This window comes from Hibiscus syriacus, unplaced genomic scaffold (assembly GCF_006381635.1).
Source record: "Hibiscus syriacus cultivar Baekdansim isolate YM2019G1 unplaced genomic scaffold, ASM638163v2 tig00018586_pilon, whole genome shotgun sequence".
Classification (NCBI taxonomy): Eukaryota; Viridiplantae; Streptophyta; class Magnoliopsida; order Malvales; family Malvaceae; genus Hibiscus; species Hibiscus syriacus.
The window spans coordinates 148,464-169,639 of NW_024062441.1; the positions used below are offsets into that span (position 1 = coordinate 148,464).

At 31.8% G+C, this 21,176-nt stretch overlaps 1 protein-coding gene and 1 pseudogene across 1 annotated transcript; one reads left to right on the forward strand and one right to left on the reverse strand.

Annotated features, from left to right (window-relative positions):
• The first annotated feature begins 746 nt into the window (after window positions 1–746).
• LOC120209282 lies at window positions 747–3,480 on the forward strand (annotated as a pseudogene).
• A 3,482-nt stretch (window positions 3,481–6,962) lies between these two features.
• LOC120209293 (histone-lysine N-methyltransferase ATXR7-like) lies at window positions 6,963–18,209 on the reverse strand. The gene is given in 25 exon segments (XM_039208332.1): window positions 6,963–7,328; window positions 8,711–8,768; window positions 9,063–9,332; window positions 9,417–10,014; window positions 10,607–10,736; window positions 11,932–11,989; window positions 12,086–12,125; window positions 12,294–12,445; window positions 12,525–12,578; window positions 12,697–12,777; window positions 12,874–12,996; window positions 13,082–13,506; window positions 13,587–13,736; window positions 13,829–13,915; window positions 14,009–14,095; window positions 14,186–14,621; window positions 14,725–14,942; window positions 14,945–15,239; window positions 15,429–15,812; window positions 15,888–16,232; window positions 16,308–16,604; window positions 16,792–16,908; window positions 16,995–17,430; window positions 17,518–17,632; window positions 17,808–18,209. Coding segments are annotated over 19 exon segments (3,846 nt in total). The 5' UTR covers window positions 17,830–18,209; the 3' UTR covers window positions 6,963–7,328; window positions 8,711–8,768; window positions 9,063–9,332; window positions 9,417–10,014; window positions 10,607–10,736; window positions 11,932–11,989; window positions 12,086–12,103.
• Between the last annotated feature and the right edge of the window lie 2,967 nt (window positions 18,210–21,176).

Genomic DNA, 21,176 nt, shown 5'->3' on the forward strand with positions numbered 1-21,176 from the left:
TTTAATTAATTCCATTTTAAATTGGCTAATCTCCTTCGTGGCAATAGTTTTTATACTATAGTATAGATTTTGCTTGTTAGGAAAATCATGCTTACTAATATAATAAAAGCAACGTTGCAGCCACTACCTATATATACAATCATGCTTGGAAAATGCAAATATTTTAGAAGAAAATACCAACTTTGGAAGCTTTTTTTTAAATAAATTAGATCATATCACGATACTAATGAAAACAAATATTTTGTGTAAATTAATATACTTTTTAAAAAGATAATTTAATACTAATTATATGTAGAGTAATAAAGAATTTGTATAGAGATCTTATCAAACACATGTTAAATTCTTAAATATATGATTATATAAAAAATGAAAAAAAAAGTACCACTATAACTATATCAATTATCATGTAAAGTAAATAATAGTTTAATATTTTTAAATTAAATTGATATTTGATTAAAGCATCATATACATTTAATAAAAAATTTGTGTAATATAAATAAATAAATAAATCTAGAATAATTTTATATTTCTTAAACTAATAGTTGGGACTGATTCCTCTAAACATTTTGATCATAAATATCAGGTTTACATGTGATTTTATTATTAAAAAATTAATCACGAGAAAAACGATAAAGATTCTTGCAACTACCACTTGTACATGCAGTATATATACACATATATGCATGCCTTTGAAAGTCGTAGTCATTCTCGTTGTGGAATCAATAAGAATCACAGAAAGAAGTTGAAGAGAAGAAAATGGAAATGGATATGGCTTCTCTTCTGCACTCCTTAGTTCCCTCCTGGACCTCCGTAAGCAAATTTTCTAGTTTTTTTTTTCCTATTTCTTTCGTTGACAAAACTTGGTGATAGAATTTAGGAGGGCAACTTAAAATTTCAAAAAAAAAAATTAAAGATTTATATTAAGATTTTTAAAATTTTTGACCATTTTAGTTTATTTTTTTCTAAAAAAATATGGTCAAATTATAATTTTTAAAATTTTAAGAAACTTAACGATAATTTTAAAAATTATGGGAGGAGGTTTAATTAAGAACATTAAAAAATTAAAATTTAATTTGGACGTCTAAAAATTTTGAGGGATAAATTGATTTTTTTTTAATTTTAAGGGTCAAAATTAAAAAAAATAATTAAATTTAGATAGACCATGGCCCCTTTAATCCAGCTTGTGTTCCGCCCCTAATTTTCTTATCAAATTATGTGTTTTAATATACAAATTTAAGATGATTTGAATCGATACTCTAAAAAAGAATAGCACTCTTTTTTATCGTTAAATTCGTATTATGTCTTATTAAAATTTAATAAATTGTTGCCCTGCAGGTCAGTATATATACGATATATTTAGCTTACGTGGCGATTTCTTCCTTCGTTTTACCTGCAAAAGTTGTCCCTGGAATGATTATGAAAGATGGAACTCGTCTCCATTACCGCTGCAATGGTCTCCTTTTCTATTCAACATTTTCTCCTTTGATTTGTATATTTTTTTCCTTTGATATCTTAATTATATTTCTTTGCTTTTGGTTCGTTTTAGGGTTTTTAACACTTCTTTCATTAATTGTGCTTCTTGGGCTTGCATCTTATCTGGATTTAATATCACCCACGGTATGTATTTTAATTTAGCTAAAAAAATATTATTAAAACTGATTATTTTATTTAAAATTAAGAGATCATCAATCAACTTATATAAGAGAAATATAATTACATGTGCATCATAATTCTTAATTTTAATGAAAATATTTGCAGCTGATAGCTGACAGGGGGTTTGAGATGGTATCCACATGTTTAATATTCTCCATTCTTGTAAGTTATATTTTATTTTCCTTCCGTTTTATATTTTTTTAATTATTTTTTAATAATATCATCTTTAAGATTTAATTAGTAACGTATCATTTTACGTTTTTTTAGGTAGTTACAATTTTGTACGTTGTCGGATGCAATTCTCGTAGTCAATCTACTTCGTTAAAGCCTCATTTCACTGGAAATTTTATAGATGATTGGTACTTCGATTTACCCAAATCTTCATTTCTAACTTCCCATGTTTCCACATCCAATAATTGTGCCATTTTATCATGTTATAGGTATTTGGGAGTACAACTAAATCCTCATTTTGGGTATCAACATCAAGTATGTTACATGGTTTTAGCATTCACATGCCATGCTATCACATGATGAACACATAATCTTATAACAAATGATTTGGTTGGTTTGTGTAGATTCTTCTTTCTTAGGGTTGGAATGATGGGACGGATACTCACCAATTTATCAATTCTAGCAAAAAGTGTTCAACTCGGAACTTTTTCTCTGTCAATGATCCTATTCCAACTCTTCTGTTGGTTAATTCTCGATTCTTTACAATTAATGTATAATTATTATTATTATAGTCAGATATTACTAAAATACCCTTTTTCATCATCTGTATTTCAGATACATGTTATGGACTTCCTTTATCATGACGACAACTTAACTGGCTAGTAAGTACCATTCACCTACACATGAATAACCTATATAATCTAAATATTTTCTATAATAATCTGTTTTCATCTCCTAAAATTTTATAAATTTACTCCTAATATAAAATCTTACGTCCGTCCTGGATTTATTAAACTTACTTTTATTTTAATTTCATGCTATGGTTGTTTTTGTACTATAGCTGGGACATGATCGCTGAGAGATTAGGGTTCATGTTGATTCTTGGATATCTTGTGTGGGCTGCTTTCATAGCTACCATCTCAGTGAGCAAACTACAATAAATTCCTTTCCAACAGAACATTAAATTCAGAAATTACCATAAAGTTCTAAATTACTACACTTTTTGTTATTGTAGGGTTGGTGGCTTTTGTACAACAAAGTGGAGCTATCGACCCCAGCTGCAATAGCAATTTGCATAATTTATCTAATTGGGTAAACATTTTTCACCGTTTTAAACTAAAGGATTAGGGAATAATTAGCCAAGCAAATGAAGTAAATCATTTTAACCTAAAAATGTTTTTTTTTTTGGCAGTGTTGTTGGATATAGAGGAGCCAATAGTCAAAAACACCAGTTCAAATTGAATCCCAAAGCACCTATCTGGGGTAAGCCCCAAAGGTTATTGGTGGGAAGTTGCTAGCTTCAGGCTATTGGTAAGAACTTAATTATTTATTACAATCTCTTTTCTATCAACGAATACTATAATAAATTTCGGGTTAAAAACTACTCGACTCATATTTCTAGTTTGATTATGTTGGTAAAGGGGACTTGCAAGGCACTATACTTGCTATCACTTTCTTTCAGTTTGGTTTGCGGGTTCAGTAATTTTTTTTCTTCAAATTCTTGTATGGAAATAATAATCATATATATTTAGTACACAAATATAAACAGATGAACAATTTTGTGTGGGAAATGCATTCATTTTGCAGCTCTCCAATTCCATACTTCTACCCCATGTGTCTGATCGTGTTTTTCGTATCAAGAGAGAGAAGAGATGAAGCCCGTTGTGCAGAAAAATATAAAGAAATATGGGCAGAATACTGCAAAGTTGTTCCATGGAGAATTTTGCCATATTTGTATTAATCAACATAATGTTGCAGTAGCTGTTGGGACTATTTACTTTGATTTGATTGTTCTTGTTATTTTATTTTATTCATTTGCAAACCAGGGGGGAAGGGAGCTTGATTCTTGAATCCCTTGTTTGTAGTTTAATAAACTGCATATTTGAGATCAGTTGCCCTGCCAACTTACTCGATAAGAAATGAATTAAGAGTCCTGACTCTTGTTTTACATCTAGTTTTTGTGGGTGAGAATTCTAACAATGATTTCAGCAGACACAAAAATTTCGAACTCGAGAACTACATAATTAATATCAAATTATTTATCACTTAAATGAACCGTTGAATTAAGAAACCTACTTTGTGCCCCCTAGAAGGTAACATTACTACTGAAAAGTTGTCCAAGGAAGGTATTGGCAGGGGAAATAAAGGCCGAATCTTTTGAGATGAAATTGAACTGACTTTGACTCCACAACCTAAAGCTACTAGAGCTGATGAACTGTATTCGTAAATTTTACAATTTTAAGACAAGCTACTAGAGAGATATATTAGATATGTATATTTCAATCATCGTCAATCGTGATTATTAATTAATATAAAAAAACAGCTTGCCTTATGGTATATCCACGTGAGGCGTTTTTATATTTGATATGCAATTATTTATCAAATATAATCATTTCCTTACTTGTGTGAATATATTACTTTAGTGTATATATTTTATATTATAAGTCCATTGACCCGAACCGGTCGAGTTTTATTTAAAAAAAATCGGATTCAGATCGAGTTGGATTTTATATATAATATATTTGGGTTTAGGTTAGGGTCGGGTTTAGGGTCAAAATAACCCGACATGACCCGACCCGGGAACTTTTAAATTTAATATACGTTTTTCCATGTTAACTATCTGACACTATATCACTAAAGTAACCCTACCCTACCATGTGCAGACATACATTGTACCTAGTCCCTGGCTCCTGCTCACTCACATTTTCGGATTTTCCCTCCCATTTCACTTTACCTTCTCCAAAGCTCTAAGCCACTTTTCGACGATCTGGTCTGTAAGTATTTCTAACTTTTTTTTTTATAGAAATTTCACTCTTTTATAATTTTAATTCATCTTTAGTTATCACTAACTAACATTTTAATCTATATTTATGTTTGAAATTTAACTTGTTAAACTATATTATGGACTTGTAATTTTAATTATCTTGTATTTGAACTTATTTTTTCTTGATAGATTTGTGTTTATAATTTTTTTTTTAAAAATTCGAATAAAAAATAATTTAAAAAATTTGGGTCGGGTCAGGTTTCTCGCCAATGAATCGGGTCGAGTGGAGAAATTAATTTTCGAGTCGAGTCGGGTGGGTCGAAAATCTGACCCGGCCCATGCCCATCCCTACATGTAGGATCCCAAACGTTAATTAACAAAAATTTCAAACCTTTTATTAGTAAAAATAACCACATAAATATGGGAAAATAACGGCAGAATATTTAAGATGAAATTAAACTGACCTTGACACCAGAACCTAAAGCTACTTTAGCTGATGAAATATATCGATTTAAGTTCCTAAGAGGAAGTCTTTAGCATGTGTCCATTGTCGACCAGTGGTTAGGATATCTGGCTTTTACCCGGGAGACCCGGTTTCAATTTCCGGCAATGAAAAAAATCTTTAATCTTTTTACAATTAAGATCTGCACCACCACGGCTTATAACACAACCAAAGCTGTATAGATCCGTGTAAATAGTAGTAAACCAGTTCTAAAGTTAAATCGTCTACTTTCTTTCCTTGCTTCAAATATATATATATATTAATATATATATATATATGTTTTGTATTTATTGAGAAAATAAATAAATAATTCTCATAACATCATTTTGCATACATTTGTTAATGATGTTCTATTTGGGGTATCATGTAGGATGCTACATATTTGTGATTAGGGTTCTATTTTCATACGTGTTTAAGGGTTACATGTATGGTAAATCAGCTTAACATTTATAATCTAAGTCAAGAGTTGAGCTATAGACTTTCAAGTCTTTGGAGCCAATCTGCATCTGGTTTTTACTTCCTAAAATCCTCCCAAGTGTGAACAAGTTAATAGGGGCTGGTTTCCCTCTTAAAACCCTATAGTTTAAGAATCAAAAATCACGTTTTTAACACTTTGATCCTTAACCAAATGACCATCTTTTTAAGTGATTATAATTCTGCTCCCAATACTTATCATCATGGGTCCTTGGCCATATGGCTTTCATTTGAGTGATTTAAATCTTGTTTTCACCACCTTTCATCCTTAATGGCTCTCTCTCAGGTCACTAAAATAATTTTTTTTACCACACATGTTCCATAGTCATGTGGTCTTTTTTTTTAAATTCTAAACAAAATGATGAAAATAGTTGTATATTTTTTAACCTACTTTTAAATACCTCGAGCTAGTAATCCTAAACATACTAAAATACTTGAACAAGATTTAATAACTAGATGTACGAAAAGGCTTTAAATATTTGCTGAACAAACTTTTGCAGCTGAATCTGTTAAACACAACGTTTTGCCTTGTTTGAATTTAGGTTAGGTTAGAACAGAGACATATCTTTTAAAATTTCACCAAATATAAGTAAAGAAAAGTTCCTACCACTTCCCTGTCATTTTTCTTTTCTTTAATTGGTTGTTGATTGATTTTAATTTTTGATTATATTTTAACTTATTTAAAATAATGTTTTCTTTTGGCCCTTCTTCTAGTAAAATGTATCATGGTTGCTGATGCTTTTGGACTCGTGCAAGCTTCTTTCATTAGTCTTCTTTTTTGTCTATAGTTCTCCATGATTTCATGGTGGTTGCTTTCTTGATGTCTGATTCCTTTGTTTATTTACATGACATTCTGTTGATTCTTAAATGTATGTGTCATACGAGACTATAGTTAAAGTAAGATTCATTTTCATTCGTTCACTTCGAATATTCATGTTTTCCTCCTCTATGTTTGATGCTTTGGGCCGTCGAAACGATTCATCTCTATATGTCTTTTCCTCAATTGTTAACACTCTTGCTCAGGCTGTCATTAGTCGATCATCGTTATATTTTGCATATAATATACATGAATGTATTTGCCCTGTATGCATATGACAAGACATTGCTGATGATGTTTTCAAGATTGGAGTACAATTCTGCTTTGATACCAATTGGGTTTGGAGAATTGTTGTGAAGAGATAATGGCTACCTTCTGATTATGCTGATGTCCCATATCGTTTGTTTGTGATTGGGATGCGAAAATGGTGCAATGAATGCGCTGGAACAGAAGAAATAGCAAAGATCCTAATGACGGAGTGCTTGCTAAATTAGCTCTCAACTTCGTAATGTACTTTATAAGATTATTTCAAAACTGAATACCAATAGGCTTCCAGTTGTCCTGTATAGATGAAGCGTTTTTATTATGGGAAAACTGATTTCGGAAAATGTTGTTACTGTAATATAAAACTCTTCACTCTTTCAAAAAGAAGAGAGTTTGTCAATTGCTTGAAACTAAATATGAGAACAGCATACGATCACGTTGAATGAGATTTCCTCGAGGTCATGATGCTTCACTTCACTTGGGGTTCCATCTCCAATAGGCTTAATCCTTATTAAATGGTTTTGAATGGTGAATTTGGTGCGGTGTTCCAAAAAGAAATGCTTGAGTCAAACATTTATCAAATTATTAATGGAAATAATTTTTTAATAATCTGAGGTGATTATAAGGTAGCATCTGCTCAAAACTTTCTTAACTAATTGACAACACGTCTGCCGCTACAGGACCTGTTGAGAGAACAATATTCATTTTTACCACTTTGATGAGTTAAAATGGAAATAAATTTTATGCAGTATAAATAATCATGTAAATGATATTATATGAGTTTAAGTTGTAACCTAACCTGCAATTCGGCTTCCCTTTACCTCAAAAGAGTAGGCTATCTATTAGTTCTAGCATTATTTTTCTACCTTAAAAGAGAACGTAGCGAAGATGGATACAGTAATCACTTATTTATTTACATTTACTTTTACATAATATATACATTGATAAAATTATAAATTGAACACTATATTGACATGGATACAGCTTAATAAGAGTAAGGGTGAACAAACTATTTATATCGATTTGATTTAATTTGAATTTTATACATTTTATTTGACTTAAAAAATTATAAATAAAATTTGAATGATAAAATGACTCGTTTGCTCGATTACCTCAATTTTTTTTAATTCAAGTCAACTCAACTAGCTCGAATATTCATTCTTAGTTCTTCCTACCCCTAATTCCCCCATCCTTTAAAATCAATTTTCACAAATTTTGAATCACATGCTCCTTTAACACTATTGGATATTTATGTAACTTAAGTTCATATTTTTAACAACAAATTTACTCCTCCGGTGATTTAATCTCTCAACCTTATATTTTATTCAATTTAATTTTTTATTACAATTATTTGTGAATTATTTCTTCCCATCAATTCATAGACTCCTTTATCCTCTCATCACTACTTTTCTCCAAAATACCTTCTTTAAAAAATAAATTTATAAATATATTTTATAATTTTTTATGATATTTGATTTATAAATTAACATTGCGCTATGACAAAATATATATCTTATAAAGTTATCAAAAGTCATTCAATTGGACCGTTCCACACCATAACAATATAAATATCTACAATTAAATTTGAACAGAAAACTCGATTCAAATTTTATAAATTTGGTTTAACTCTAAAAGATTTCAAATAAAGTTTGATCCTAAATAAGACTCCTCAACTCGACTAATTCAAAATTTTTTAACTTAACTCAATTAAATACAAGCTCCTAAATAGGATTTGTTTATATCAAAAGTCAACTAACAGAATTTATCTCCATTTAACATTTGACAAATTTTAAGACAATTGTTAAATTATTTTTTAATATAATAAATATCTTATATTTTTGTTAGCAATTACTTAATTATTATTCCATATTCAAACACAATATTAAGAGATCTGCATACAAAACTTTTAGTACTAACATAATCATTGGTTGAATAATTTTTTTTTAGATATGGTAAATGTGGTAATTTTGACCACCTAAAACTTATATTTTTTGGGGGGCTAATTTGATATTTCCTGCAGTTGGTATATTGTATGGGATTAAACAAGGAGAGAAGAGGGACATACCGGAGGGTTTAACTTACGTACTACGTTCCTGCACCAAACAGGGCAGCTTTGTTCAACCCTGCAACCAACAGAAGGCTCTAGTGAGAGATTTTGCTAATTAACCCAGTTGATGAAAAGTTGGCATACATTTCATCCTTCACCTATTAACTGGAACAATAGTCTACAAACTTCCTAATAAACACTCAAAACTATGCAAATATTTTTCATCCTCTCATCCTTCCAATTCCTTCCAACTTATTTATTTATTTTTATTTATTTATTTTTTTGCTTAATGAGCATCCCATGAATGCAAGTCATCGCAAACATTGAAGTCGAGACCATGGACAACTGTCTAGAATTAAAATCCATGTACCGAATGTTGGGTGTCGGAGTACAGGTGCAGTAAGACACGTTACACTCCCAATGAGAAAATCCGTGTACGAACTTTGAAGATGTCATTGTTGGAAGAACTAGCCCTGAACCCCGAACATAGACCGTAAAACAGGTATGTAAGATATCAAAATCCATGTAAAATACGGTCTCTTCTCAGCAGATGCGTCGAATAAAAATTTCCAGTGACTGCAGTTCAAGATAGGCAGGCATCAGCAAAACCAATGTCGTCAAGGCCGGCGTCTAAAGGCACCTAGTCGATGCACCTTAGAGTTAGACAATAAAAGCCAAATAACAGGCGCATTTGATTAAGCACGTACAGCTAAAAAATACCAACCAATTGAACTTTTCTTTAACTTCTTTGCCCCATTAGATGAATCGGATTATATCAAACTCTAGTTCTACTTGTCCATTTTTGAGTACTCTACAACAAACATGGGATCATAAGGTAATCATATTGGCCAACAAAATTAAAGGAAAATTTTACAGGTTCTGCAAATATATTGGATCAATCTTTAAATTATCATAATTATACATCTTAAGACTATTAAATGTATATATAAAAAAAATACACATGCATTTTGCATTTTACTACACTCAAATGAGGGCATTTTTGCGCCTGGTGCATTTGGTAATGAGGTTCTAGTGCATAATATGTGCCTTGAAAAGGATGGGCTAAAAAAACCAAAGAGGTAAACAAATGGCATATATGATGATGCATGTTTGTACAAAAACTTTATATTCCAAAAATGTCAAGCGGTAAGAAAATAAAACTGGTTACAGATTCTAAGAGAAGGAACTCATCTGCAAGTGTTATATACAACAACGATGAACACGGATAAGTAATTCATCTTCCAGATGTTGGCAAAACCACTTCATGTGAAAAGGACTTCATCACACCATCGGCTTCTATTTGAGAAAACTTTGCCCACAACCTGAAACGGTCATCCATGTCCACAATTTATGGCAAATATTAGTCATTGTTTTACCGATGACTGCAATTTCATATTAAAGATGCAACACATTCAGCATATCCCCAAGCTTCTTAAAAAGGGCTCTGCAATTGAGATGACTCGATCCCAGGGAGACTCCAAGTTCATTTAGATATTTAATTACAGTTAAAACCATTTCATAAAGATGAATGTATATATATATATTTTTTTATAGGAATAAGGCCTCATTAAAAAAACCCTTCATAACTATTAAGTTTTGTAGAACTCCATAGTCATTGGAAGAGGGAAAAGAGTGCCCAGAATTTTACTACCAAACATAAGAAATAAAGATGAATGTATATATATATAACCCTTCAGAAAATATTCAAGAAGGTTTGATTTTTTCTCATTTTTAACAAAGATAACCTAAATACCCAGGATACAATCAAAGATGTCAAATCTGAAGCTGTTGATCACATAAAATTCTTAACCTCAAAACCACAGGCCAAATATAAATTAAAATATAAAAAGGGCAGTCAAATATATCCTAGTTCAGTAAATAGTTCAATAATTAGAGAAACAATTGCCAATATACCCTTTCAAATGCTCTGCCAAAACACATTGGTGAATTCACTACCAAAACTTCTGGTAGCACAATCCATGTAGGCATTGAGAATGTTTAACAGAACCCACTCCAAGCTTCTCTGCCAATGAGCATGTTCAAGCTACATTTAATCACAAATTAAGGGCAAAAAGAACTTGTAAGTTGAAATAACAAGTATAGCAAATTAATACAATCTGATCAAAGCATCATTAAGAATAAATAAATTGGAAAAAAATGCATGTATTACGTCCCATCATTCTATTTTACTCGACTCACCACACAACCAGATGGCAATGTTTATATAACTTCCCATACTTATAGAGCACATGTCTTACTAGCATAACTGTTGACACAGAAAAACAGTTCAAGATGAAATAACATATACAAACACAAATTAATAAATTAATAAAAACCATTTTCTTATATTTTTATTTATTTTTCTCTTTTTCCTTCTTTCATCACAACATAACCAAGTCTTATACCCGACTCCCCCATCTCTCTCAACCCACCCCCGAGATTTCACTCTAGGCAACCTTGTCTCCTCTGAGCAAGAGATTCACAAGGATTTCTTATTACTAATAGTGGCAAACTGTTACTTTACCTTGTCCCAACTCCCAAATGTCTTGCTTCATATGCCCTTTTAGCTTTTTTTCTCGCTTTGCAGCAAGACAAGACCATGGGCTTCATTGATGTTGCAGACACTTGGTAGTTATTAGGTAGGACTCTTAGGAGAAGTTGTTAGAACGGGCTCACAGAATAAAGTTGTTTTAGGACTTAAAAAGAAATTGATATTGATGGGACTTCATATAATTTCTAATATTTAATCTTATTTAAAGAGACTTACAGAATAAAAAATGGCAGAATTTCTATCAAAACCCTAAAAAAGATTTGAGTCTCTCTTTAACAAGTCCTAAGGTTTCAGTCTCCCATCAACGAGCTGAGAGATTTCAGTTTCTCAGCAACAAGCTGAATCATCAATCCCAAACACACGATCATAACAATCGAATTGGGACCAAAAATATATGGCTTGAAGCAACTTATCAGATGGAAACCCTATAGAGCCCAAATTTGGCAACAGCCATAAGATCAGTGAAGAACCTAGCAACATAAATAGGACTCTTTTCCCCCGTAATTCTACTTCTGTTTTTGGTCTATTAAACTTTGTTACTGAATGCTTTCTTCTGGTTCTTGTACTATTTAACCTTCGAGTAGATGCAGAACAGGAGCTTCCATGTTTCTTTAGATTAATAAAATCATATTAATAAATTATTTTCACACACATATATATAGTCAAAACAACTAACACAATTGCATACCATGGGGCATCAAATTGTTGCTGACTTCTCAAAATGAGTAACAAATCAAGGGGATGGCCTACACAATAAATACAGTAGATAAGAAAACAGAAATCCAAATCAATAGAAGCCTGTATAAATCTCATTAACAAAAGGTACAATCTTCATCACCTACATATTATATGCATGCATGCTAGTTTAAAGATCCACGACACCTGAACAAGAGCAAGAATGGTTAGACAAAAAGTGAGCAGAGAATAGTAGGTAGCATGTCTACTTTATTTTATTAAGGTGATTATGTTTTCCTCAGAAAGCAAGAAATTCAATGCAGACAAGATCACAGAGTTAAAAAATGAACATCCATAAATCCCATTGCATCTTACTTCTTTGAACCACAGTTGCAAGGAATTTTTTTCTCCTCCAAAGGAAACTTGTAGTTATAAGTAACTTCTTCACCAGCAGCAATATGACGTTTTGCATAAATGAATATCTTCTTTTGGCCTTCTACGCTAATAACTTTTGTGTAACAATTAGGCTGCAATTCAAGTATTCCAAATCAGCAGCATCAATCAATCATGAATAGCAATAATGAACAGAGCTACATCTTCACATACCTCACAAGAATGGTTTATAAATCTAGCAACCCCACCACGCTTTGTAGCATCAACCTATACATTGAAGTAGTATACCAGAAGTCAATAGATTGGCCCAAAAAAAAGGAAAGGATGCTCCAACCATAATGCAGCTTAAACCAAGACCCGCAAGTTAAAAATTTGATTAACTTACTACATATCCGTCATCAAGTCTAAATAGATAACTGCTACCAATTCCCATCTTCTCATAATACTGTTCCCGTATATCAGAAATCTACAACATTTAAAAGCATATTCAATGATCATTTGTGAAAAGAAGAGGAATTGCAAGAAATTAGACTGAACAGGAAAACATACAAGTCAAACCTACCCTCGAACGAATTAACTCCCCGACATATTCAATGACAAAGTCCTCAGCCTCAATTGGCTCAAGCGCAATGAGACCCCAATCATGTATCTTGCTTCGCTGAAAACGTAGACGCTTTTTCCTTGCCTAATAAATGAAGCAAATTTAAAATCAATGTCAGATCAAGACATTCCAAAACCATGGTATTTAAATATCATGATGTTAAAATCACCTTCAACTGTGTAACTTTCAAGAGATCAGCACCCTCTGCAGCAGCCAGAAGGTTGCGCATCTTCACTCTGTTAGTTCGTGCAGAAAGAGCTTTACTGTTCAACAAGTGTGCAGTACTATTAACCTCAGGACCTGAATACTTCATGTTAATACACTGAATTCCTCTAACACGAGCTCTTTCAGAGGGACTTGCATTTAGAGACCATTTATGCCACTCCCAGCCAATAATTGAAGTTCGTGCACATCCATTAGATCTAGGACAGGGATTTGCAGTCCTGGATCTAATTTTGCAGGTCTTTTGATCTGTAACCCCTCTAGATGAAGAACATTTGCTACCACCACTAGCTACTTTCTGTAGCTTGATTGAAGGTGATGGATGCTCATCATTATTTAATTTCTTTCTTTTTACCCCTGATACCTTCTTTGCTGAAGATAATAACAGAAATCAAGAAAATTTAATATATGCCATTATTTGACATAAAAAAAATAATATAAGGGGGAAAAACCTTTTAGTGTTTTCTTGGAGGAATCATTAGTAAGCTCTCCTTCACTTCCAACAGTATTGTTACTCCTGCCTACAATATTCCCATCACAATTCTGAAAGGCTGATGCTGTTTCCCTGCAGACTTTAACAGCACCTTCTCCAACCAAATTTTCTGCATAACATAGTTAATAACCATTGCCTTCTCCAAGTTCATTATCATCTTCTGCATAACCAAGAACTTATCAGAAGAAAAAAAAAACATACTTTGAACAGTAGAAGCATGCTTTGATGTTTTCTGATAAATTGCACTCTTGGGTAATGAGTGGTCATTGAGCAAACTCTTCTTAGTTTCTGCATAACATAGGTAATAACCATTATTATTTCTAAATTCATTATCATCTTCTGCATAACCAATAACTTATCAGAAGAAAAAAAACAACATACTTTGAACAGTAGAAACATCCTTTGATGTTTTCTGACAACTTGCATTCTTGGGTAATGAGTGGTCATTGAGCAAGCTCTTCTTAGTTTCTGGACAACATAGTTAAGGACCATTATTATTTCTAAGTTCATTATCATCTTCTGCAATATTAAGAAATAACCGGAAGAAAAATGGCATACTTCGAACAGCAGAAGCATCCTTTGATGTTTTCTGATCACTTGCACTCTTGGGTGATGAGTGATCATTGTGCAAACTCTTCTTAGCTATGATTTTTGATGACCCAGAAATATTAGATGATTGAGACATACTTTTATTTGTCCCAATCTTTTTAGAAGGGGCATCAGTTAGTTTTGGATCTGCATGATCTAACAAATTATTGGAAGAATCTTTCTTCCAAGGCCTTTCAACAGGTTGATCCTGTGACCCATTGATAATCATGGACTGAGAAGGTCCTACCTTTTTATGAACCAACTTTTTCTTTCGGTAATATGTACATGTACCAGTCGCTAAAGATACCTCTGAGGAACCTGAACTGATAGACTTACTTGACCCCTCCCTGGGCTTATCTCGTGGGGCAGAAAAACCAGCAAGAGTTTTCTTGTCTCCACTAAACTTCTTTTCATGAGGCAAATTAAAAGTTACAACAAAATATTCAACCCAATATAAAAATCTATGTGATTAATTGTTAGAATAGAAGGTACAAAGTAGCGATTGTTACCTTTTTGCCATCAGCCTCACTCTGTTTCTTCAAACTACGCCATGATACAATAACCTGGTAAAGACTAGCATTACTAGCAAATGATGATTTCCACTCTCTTAGTACATCATCATGGAGCTTCTGCCGACAAATTGCCATGGCAACATATTCTCCAATCTTAGGGCCACTCTCAACTGTAGTTGAAGGTCGAAATTTACAAATGTGTGATGGAACAAGAATCCAGAATTAACCTCAAGTCCAGGAGGTGATGGCTCATCAACTTCTTGTTCATTACTTACATCCACAACCTTTCCAAACAATCTCTTAAATCCCCCAGCCATAAAAGTTCCATCCCTTTTAGTATAATCATTTTCAGTTATAGACTGACAACCAGGCTTCTGTGATTCTATTGAGTTCAGATTGGCAGATAAATCTGACAATTTGATCAAAACATTCTTTTTGTCTTCACAGCCGTCAGAAGTATCAAGATCAGAAGAAAGATGGCACTGACAGGAAGATCCAACCGTGTCTTGCAGCTGTAAAAGAAAAATTATTTGTTTAAATTCTGGAAAGATATGATCCTGGTGTGTTATACATTTTTTTTTGATAGGATCCTGGTGTGTTATACATAAAGCACATATTGGGCTGTAATTGGAATGAGAGAACCTAGTATCAATAGAACAGTTTAAAAAATGTAATGAAAGAAAATGAAGAACAGGATATACCTTTTGTAACTCTTTCAATTCCTCATCTATCGACAAATTGACTGATTTCTCTGTGTCCTCTTTATTAGGATTTTCATTCAATTTTTCATCATTTTCCAGATCAATCACTAATTTGGCTTCACTTTTAACAAGATTGTTAACATAGTCGGCCATAAACACCATCGCAGAAAAATGGAGCTCATTTTCAACACCTTCCAGGATACATTGTATGCCACCATAAAGGCCATTATTGTGCAATGGACTGTTCTGTTTGGATAAAGTTTCCTGCACTGCAGATGAAGATATATGCATCTCTTCTGCATGGTTATCTACAGAAACTGTAGCCAGTTCATAACCAGGTGGACAATCAATATCATGAGCCATCAATTCCTTCCCAGAGAAGAGCTGTAAAACCATAAAGCATTAGACTCAAGTTCATTACATACTATTTACACACAATCGAATAAAGACTTTACTTACAGTTGTAGCTTTTACATTTTCAGTCTCCTTGCCATGATCAAAGGAGCCACTAGCAGATGCCATAACATTAGGCTGACCAAACCAAAGTTTTCCCCTTCTCCAGGAAGATAAATATTCAATAATACTATCATAAAAGACTGCATTCCATGTAACTTCCATGCAATACTCAAAAAGCATCTTACAAACAACTGAATAAGAACCCCAAAAATTTTCAATGCTTCCCACGGATTTTAGACGTGCATCAAAATCAGTAGATTCTTGAATTGAAGGACTAGATACATCATGGGAGCCTGCTGTGCCAAACTTGGGAGTACAACGAATACTTCTTTCAGGGGTATTTTTAATCTGTATACCAAACGAGCTTCAGATTTTAAGAAAACAAACATCAGATTTTTTTTATTGAGTGATTGCATACATTACCAGTTTTCCATCAGAACTTTTAACATCTTGGTTGCATGATTCAACCATTAGATGCCTGTCAGATTTTTTTGCAGCAACAAACTCTGAAATCATAGTGGTGATTATTTCATCTAGCATAACTCTACGAGCTGCTTGCATAATTCGAGAATGCAACTCAGAAGAAACTTCTTCAGAAATTGCCGATATGAAGTTGACAGCTGACTCGTGTTCATTTTCAACAACAAACTGACCACCTTTCCAAGCATTTAAAACAGACAACAAGTTGGTGGTGCGAAACCTATCATTAGCATGATAAATCTGCAAAATAATAATTAAAACAAAAGGAGATAAGAAGAAAGAAACCAAGTAAAGCTTTGATGCATCATGCCATCCTACCACCACAGGTGAACTAGGTTTGCTAGAGCTCATAGGACCCAATAGTTGAAACTTGAAACAAAAGATCGTTCATGCAAATAAATCATGACTCAAGAGTTTCAAGGCTTACCAAAATAGAATCTCCAAGATAACCACTGCAATGCCAAGAATACAATTGCAAAAGGGAATGAGGCCCGTGTTTCCTACTCTCACCATCTTCAAACAACCAACATACATCTTCACCTGACTGGAATAAAAAAAGAAGTGAATCATTCAGAAGAAGTCCTATAAAAAACAAACTAGCAACAAAATGCTAGGTGCTCAAGAGCTTACACTGCAGTTGAATTGAGAGGGGAAAGGGGAAGGAGTGTGTTGGACACTGGTAAGGGAAGAATTTAAATAACTGGAAGCTGTGGTTGAAGTGAGACAAACAAATCCTGTAGCAACATGATCAGGGAACTGCCTAAAGTACTTTAAGGGAACAGGATTTATCAAAGTCCCATTGACCATAGGATAAACAGGGAGCTCATCCGGCAAGAAACCAGTCGACAAACCATCGTACAACTGCTGCTGGATATAAGGACCACACATCTGCCCCTGCTCATTGACATACATCCATCCACTCACATAAGAAGAACAAGAAGAAGATGGTTCATTGCTGAAGTAACTGTTGCCTACGCACGAAGATCCACCGCCATTACAAGAATGAGGAATACCACTTTTATTGCCGTTAGACTGGCAACTCATCTCCGTTGCGAATTGCTCATCACTGCCAAATCATGAACATGAATATAAAAAAAATATGAAAGGGCCGACAGCTGAATCAACAATAAAAAAGAATATATTAATAAAATACCCGCGAATTGAAGATGCCAAGTGGGCGGAGGGATCTGAAACTTTAAGGAGCTTTCTGGAAAAATATGGGTGATCATATTTGCCAATGGGGGATGTTGAGGACACCATTGATTGACTGGAATCAATTCAAATCTAAGTCAATTGTTCATAATTGTATTATTACTAACTAATACAAAAAAAAAAGCTAAACTAAAAAGGGGTTAAAAGAAAGAAAATTATTGTGACGAGATCTATTTATCTTGAATCTGGAATAGAAACACCCAAATTCCGAAGCATCTTTTTTACACATACCAGTTGCAAAAGTATGAACCATTCAACTCTATTGCATGCCCATCCAATGCAATCTAATCGTCGCCGCAATCTGTACAACTCCGGTGGTTGTTGGTTTCAAATCCGACAAGGGTAGCAGGGGTTTCGATAGAGAGAAATTTGCTGAATTAGGGGAAAACCATTACGCGCCACCGGCGACTGATTTGGGCTGTTCCTATTGTTCTTTTCTTTCTTGGGTCACAAAGCAGAGCAAAGAAAAATTGTGCCCACCCCTCTCGCGCAAGTGAGTCACTTCTGACTCGTTCCGTTGTTTATTTTTATTTAATTTTCTTCGTACATGCATTAAAACCACTCCAAACGGAACTGGGCAATTCGTATGAGATTTCAGCTGTTCTTTTTCTCGACTTCAATCTCAAGCCCTATTTCTTTCTTCTACGATCTTACTTTTTCTGCGTTTGTTTCAGGCCTCTCTCCTATGATTTTCATATTAATTATCCACTCATTTCTTGGGCTCATTTTTGGGCCTATGAATGATAGATTGCTTGTTAATTAATCATAATAATTAATTTTATTGAGTAAATAAAGAAAAAGTATAATAAAAATCATATATTTGAAAAAAAATATAATATCTATAATAAATTAAGTATATCAACGGATCACTTATCTTAAAATCATAAAAAAAAATGTACCCTAGCCGCTCTCCCTGGATTTTCTTTAAGATTTTCTTCCCCCGTTTTGTTTTATTTATTTGATCGATAGCGATATTAATTTTAGTGTTAGTTATTAATCGTCATACTTCTTATTTTTTATTTATTTTCTTAAATTATATCTTATTTTTTATTTTCAATAATTATATTTTTGTTACATGTTTTTTTTACTTTTGTGGCACATTTTTTATGATTCAATGTTATTTCATATAAATTTGGATTGCTTCATAATATAACCACTTTTCCCTCCTTTATCTTTATATGTCTGAATTTATATAAAAATTGATATTTAATTGTATATTTCGTATTTTTAATACTTGTTGAGTTTGCTTGAACTTTCAAGTGTTAGTAATTATTTTTCCATCTGATTTTCTATGGGATTATTTTTAATTACTTTCCTTTAAGTTTAGATGAATTAGTGTTTAAGCCGTGAATATTATTTTGTTTGATACTGAGATAAAATGTTAATATATTTTTTGTTATTTATTTCATTTTTATATATATTTAAAAATATTTTTATTTTGATATAATTTAAATATTTAAATATATATTTGGTACCTGAATCAGGTATTTTTTTCCTTAAGTTGGTCCATAATTATTTTTATTTTCAAATAGGTATCTAAATTTTAATTTCATCCATTATTTAATAATTTTATTAAATTTTTTAACTTTTGATGACGTGACAATATATGATTATACTATATGTATTTTACAACCGAGTCGAACTCAAGTATTGTTGAGCTCGACTCAAACTCAAAAACTTTAAAAATAAGCTCAACTCGACTCAAAAACTCACAAGCTACAAATTATCAAGTTCAACTCGAACTCGAAATATTATATTTAAACTTGAACTCGAAAAGGCTCGAACTCAAAAAAAAATTTGAAGCTCGATTGAAGCTGAAATTCGAGCTCGATTGAAGCAAAAGAACAGTTCGCTCTATGCTCACTAAAAGCTCAATGATTTTGAATGCAAAATTGTCTTATTATTTATAAAAGTCAGTTGGGATGCTCTTATATGTTTCTTACTCATGTCGGATTGTTTTAAAAAAAAAATTAAACCAAACGACATCGTTTGTTATTATTTTTTCAGCCCAAATTTATTTTTTGATTATAGTTATATAATTATATTTATTATTTAATATGTTTTACCTTAAATATTATGTTTTAGTTGATTTGAATCATTTGTTTCACTTGATTTTATGGTTTTTAACTTATATATGTTATGACTTCTGATATTTGTATATATTTTAATATTGTAAACTTTAAAAAAGTGTTACATATATATTAATATTGCTTTAAATATTATGTAAAATTTAAAAAAAATATCATTTTATATAAAATCCGGTTCAAATCGATTGAAGCACGATTGAACCAGTACCTTCACCGATTCAAAGCCGATCCAATTTTAAAAACATTGGTTTTTACGGTATCGAATTTTGATTTAATTCCAGGTTTATCTGCAACTATGATTCAGATATTATCACATCTGAATGATAAGTGAACCGGTGTTCTCCTATAAATTTACACTAATGTCCTTGTTGCTTTTTGGGGGTTGAAAGGAATATCATTTAGCATATTCTCATTCCCAAGCTAATCAATTAATTGATTAATTTTGTGATGATGTCTTCCTTTGGAAATATACCTATTTTCCTTTTATTCTAGATTTCGTATTTCTCAAATTCTGAATTGCACAATAATAACTATATTTTATCCGCTACTTAAAAACAAAAAACAAGTATTAAAAGTAGTGGGTAATATTCTCATGCAAAAATGACATTCTATATGATAAATTAATTATAATTTGATTTTGATTATTTATTATTATTTAAAAGATAAAAACACCCTTAAAAAATTAAACTCTTGCAAAAACAAATTTATATAATTAAATTCTTATAAAAATCCATTCCGTTAATAACAATCATCATTTACTGATAATAATAGTTAATATAGGATAATGGACTAATTGATTTTTTAGGTTCACAGTAATTCAATTGATATCGTTTATAAGAACTTTTTTATGTAAGATAAGATTCATTGTGATAATATACATAATAAAATATTATAAAATTTTAATTAATTGATGAAATAATCTTCTTCTTTTAAAGGAAAAAAAATAGTAAGAGGGACACTGTATGGGCTGTCTAAAGGATTAAACTTTGAGATTAATGTCATTAGAAGATTTGATAATAATTTTTTTTACATCATTTATAGTTCAATCAAGAAAGAGAAATAAAATGTAAGTTAACTCTTCATAGTTGATATAAATAAAATTAGATTATTTTAATTTTTTTCTAAAAAATGCATTTGATTTTAGTTTAATTGTATTTTAATACCGAAAATATTAGATTAAATGAAATACATATATATGATTATCTTTCTTCTGAAAATCTAGCACTCAACATAATGGTAAATTCAATGAAATAAAAATAAAAATTAATTTTCAAAAGGAAGATAATTTTAAAAGATAATAAGTTAAAATTGAATCATTAAACAAATAAATTAGTTATCCCTAATTTATATTATAAATTTCAGTCTAATATATTTATTATTTCCCCTAATTGTAATTGGGAAAAGAGTAATAACAGGGGAAAAAAGGGGTATATTTGGAATGAAAATTGGGTTTGGTGGTATCGGCCACAGCTGCAGTCTTCCGACTCTGGATTTGATATATATAAAAGGAAAA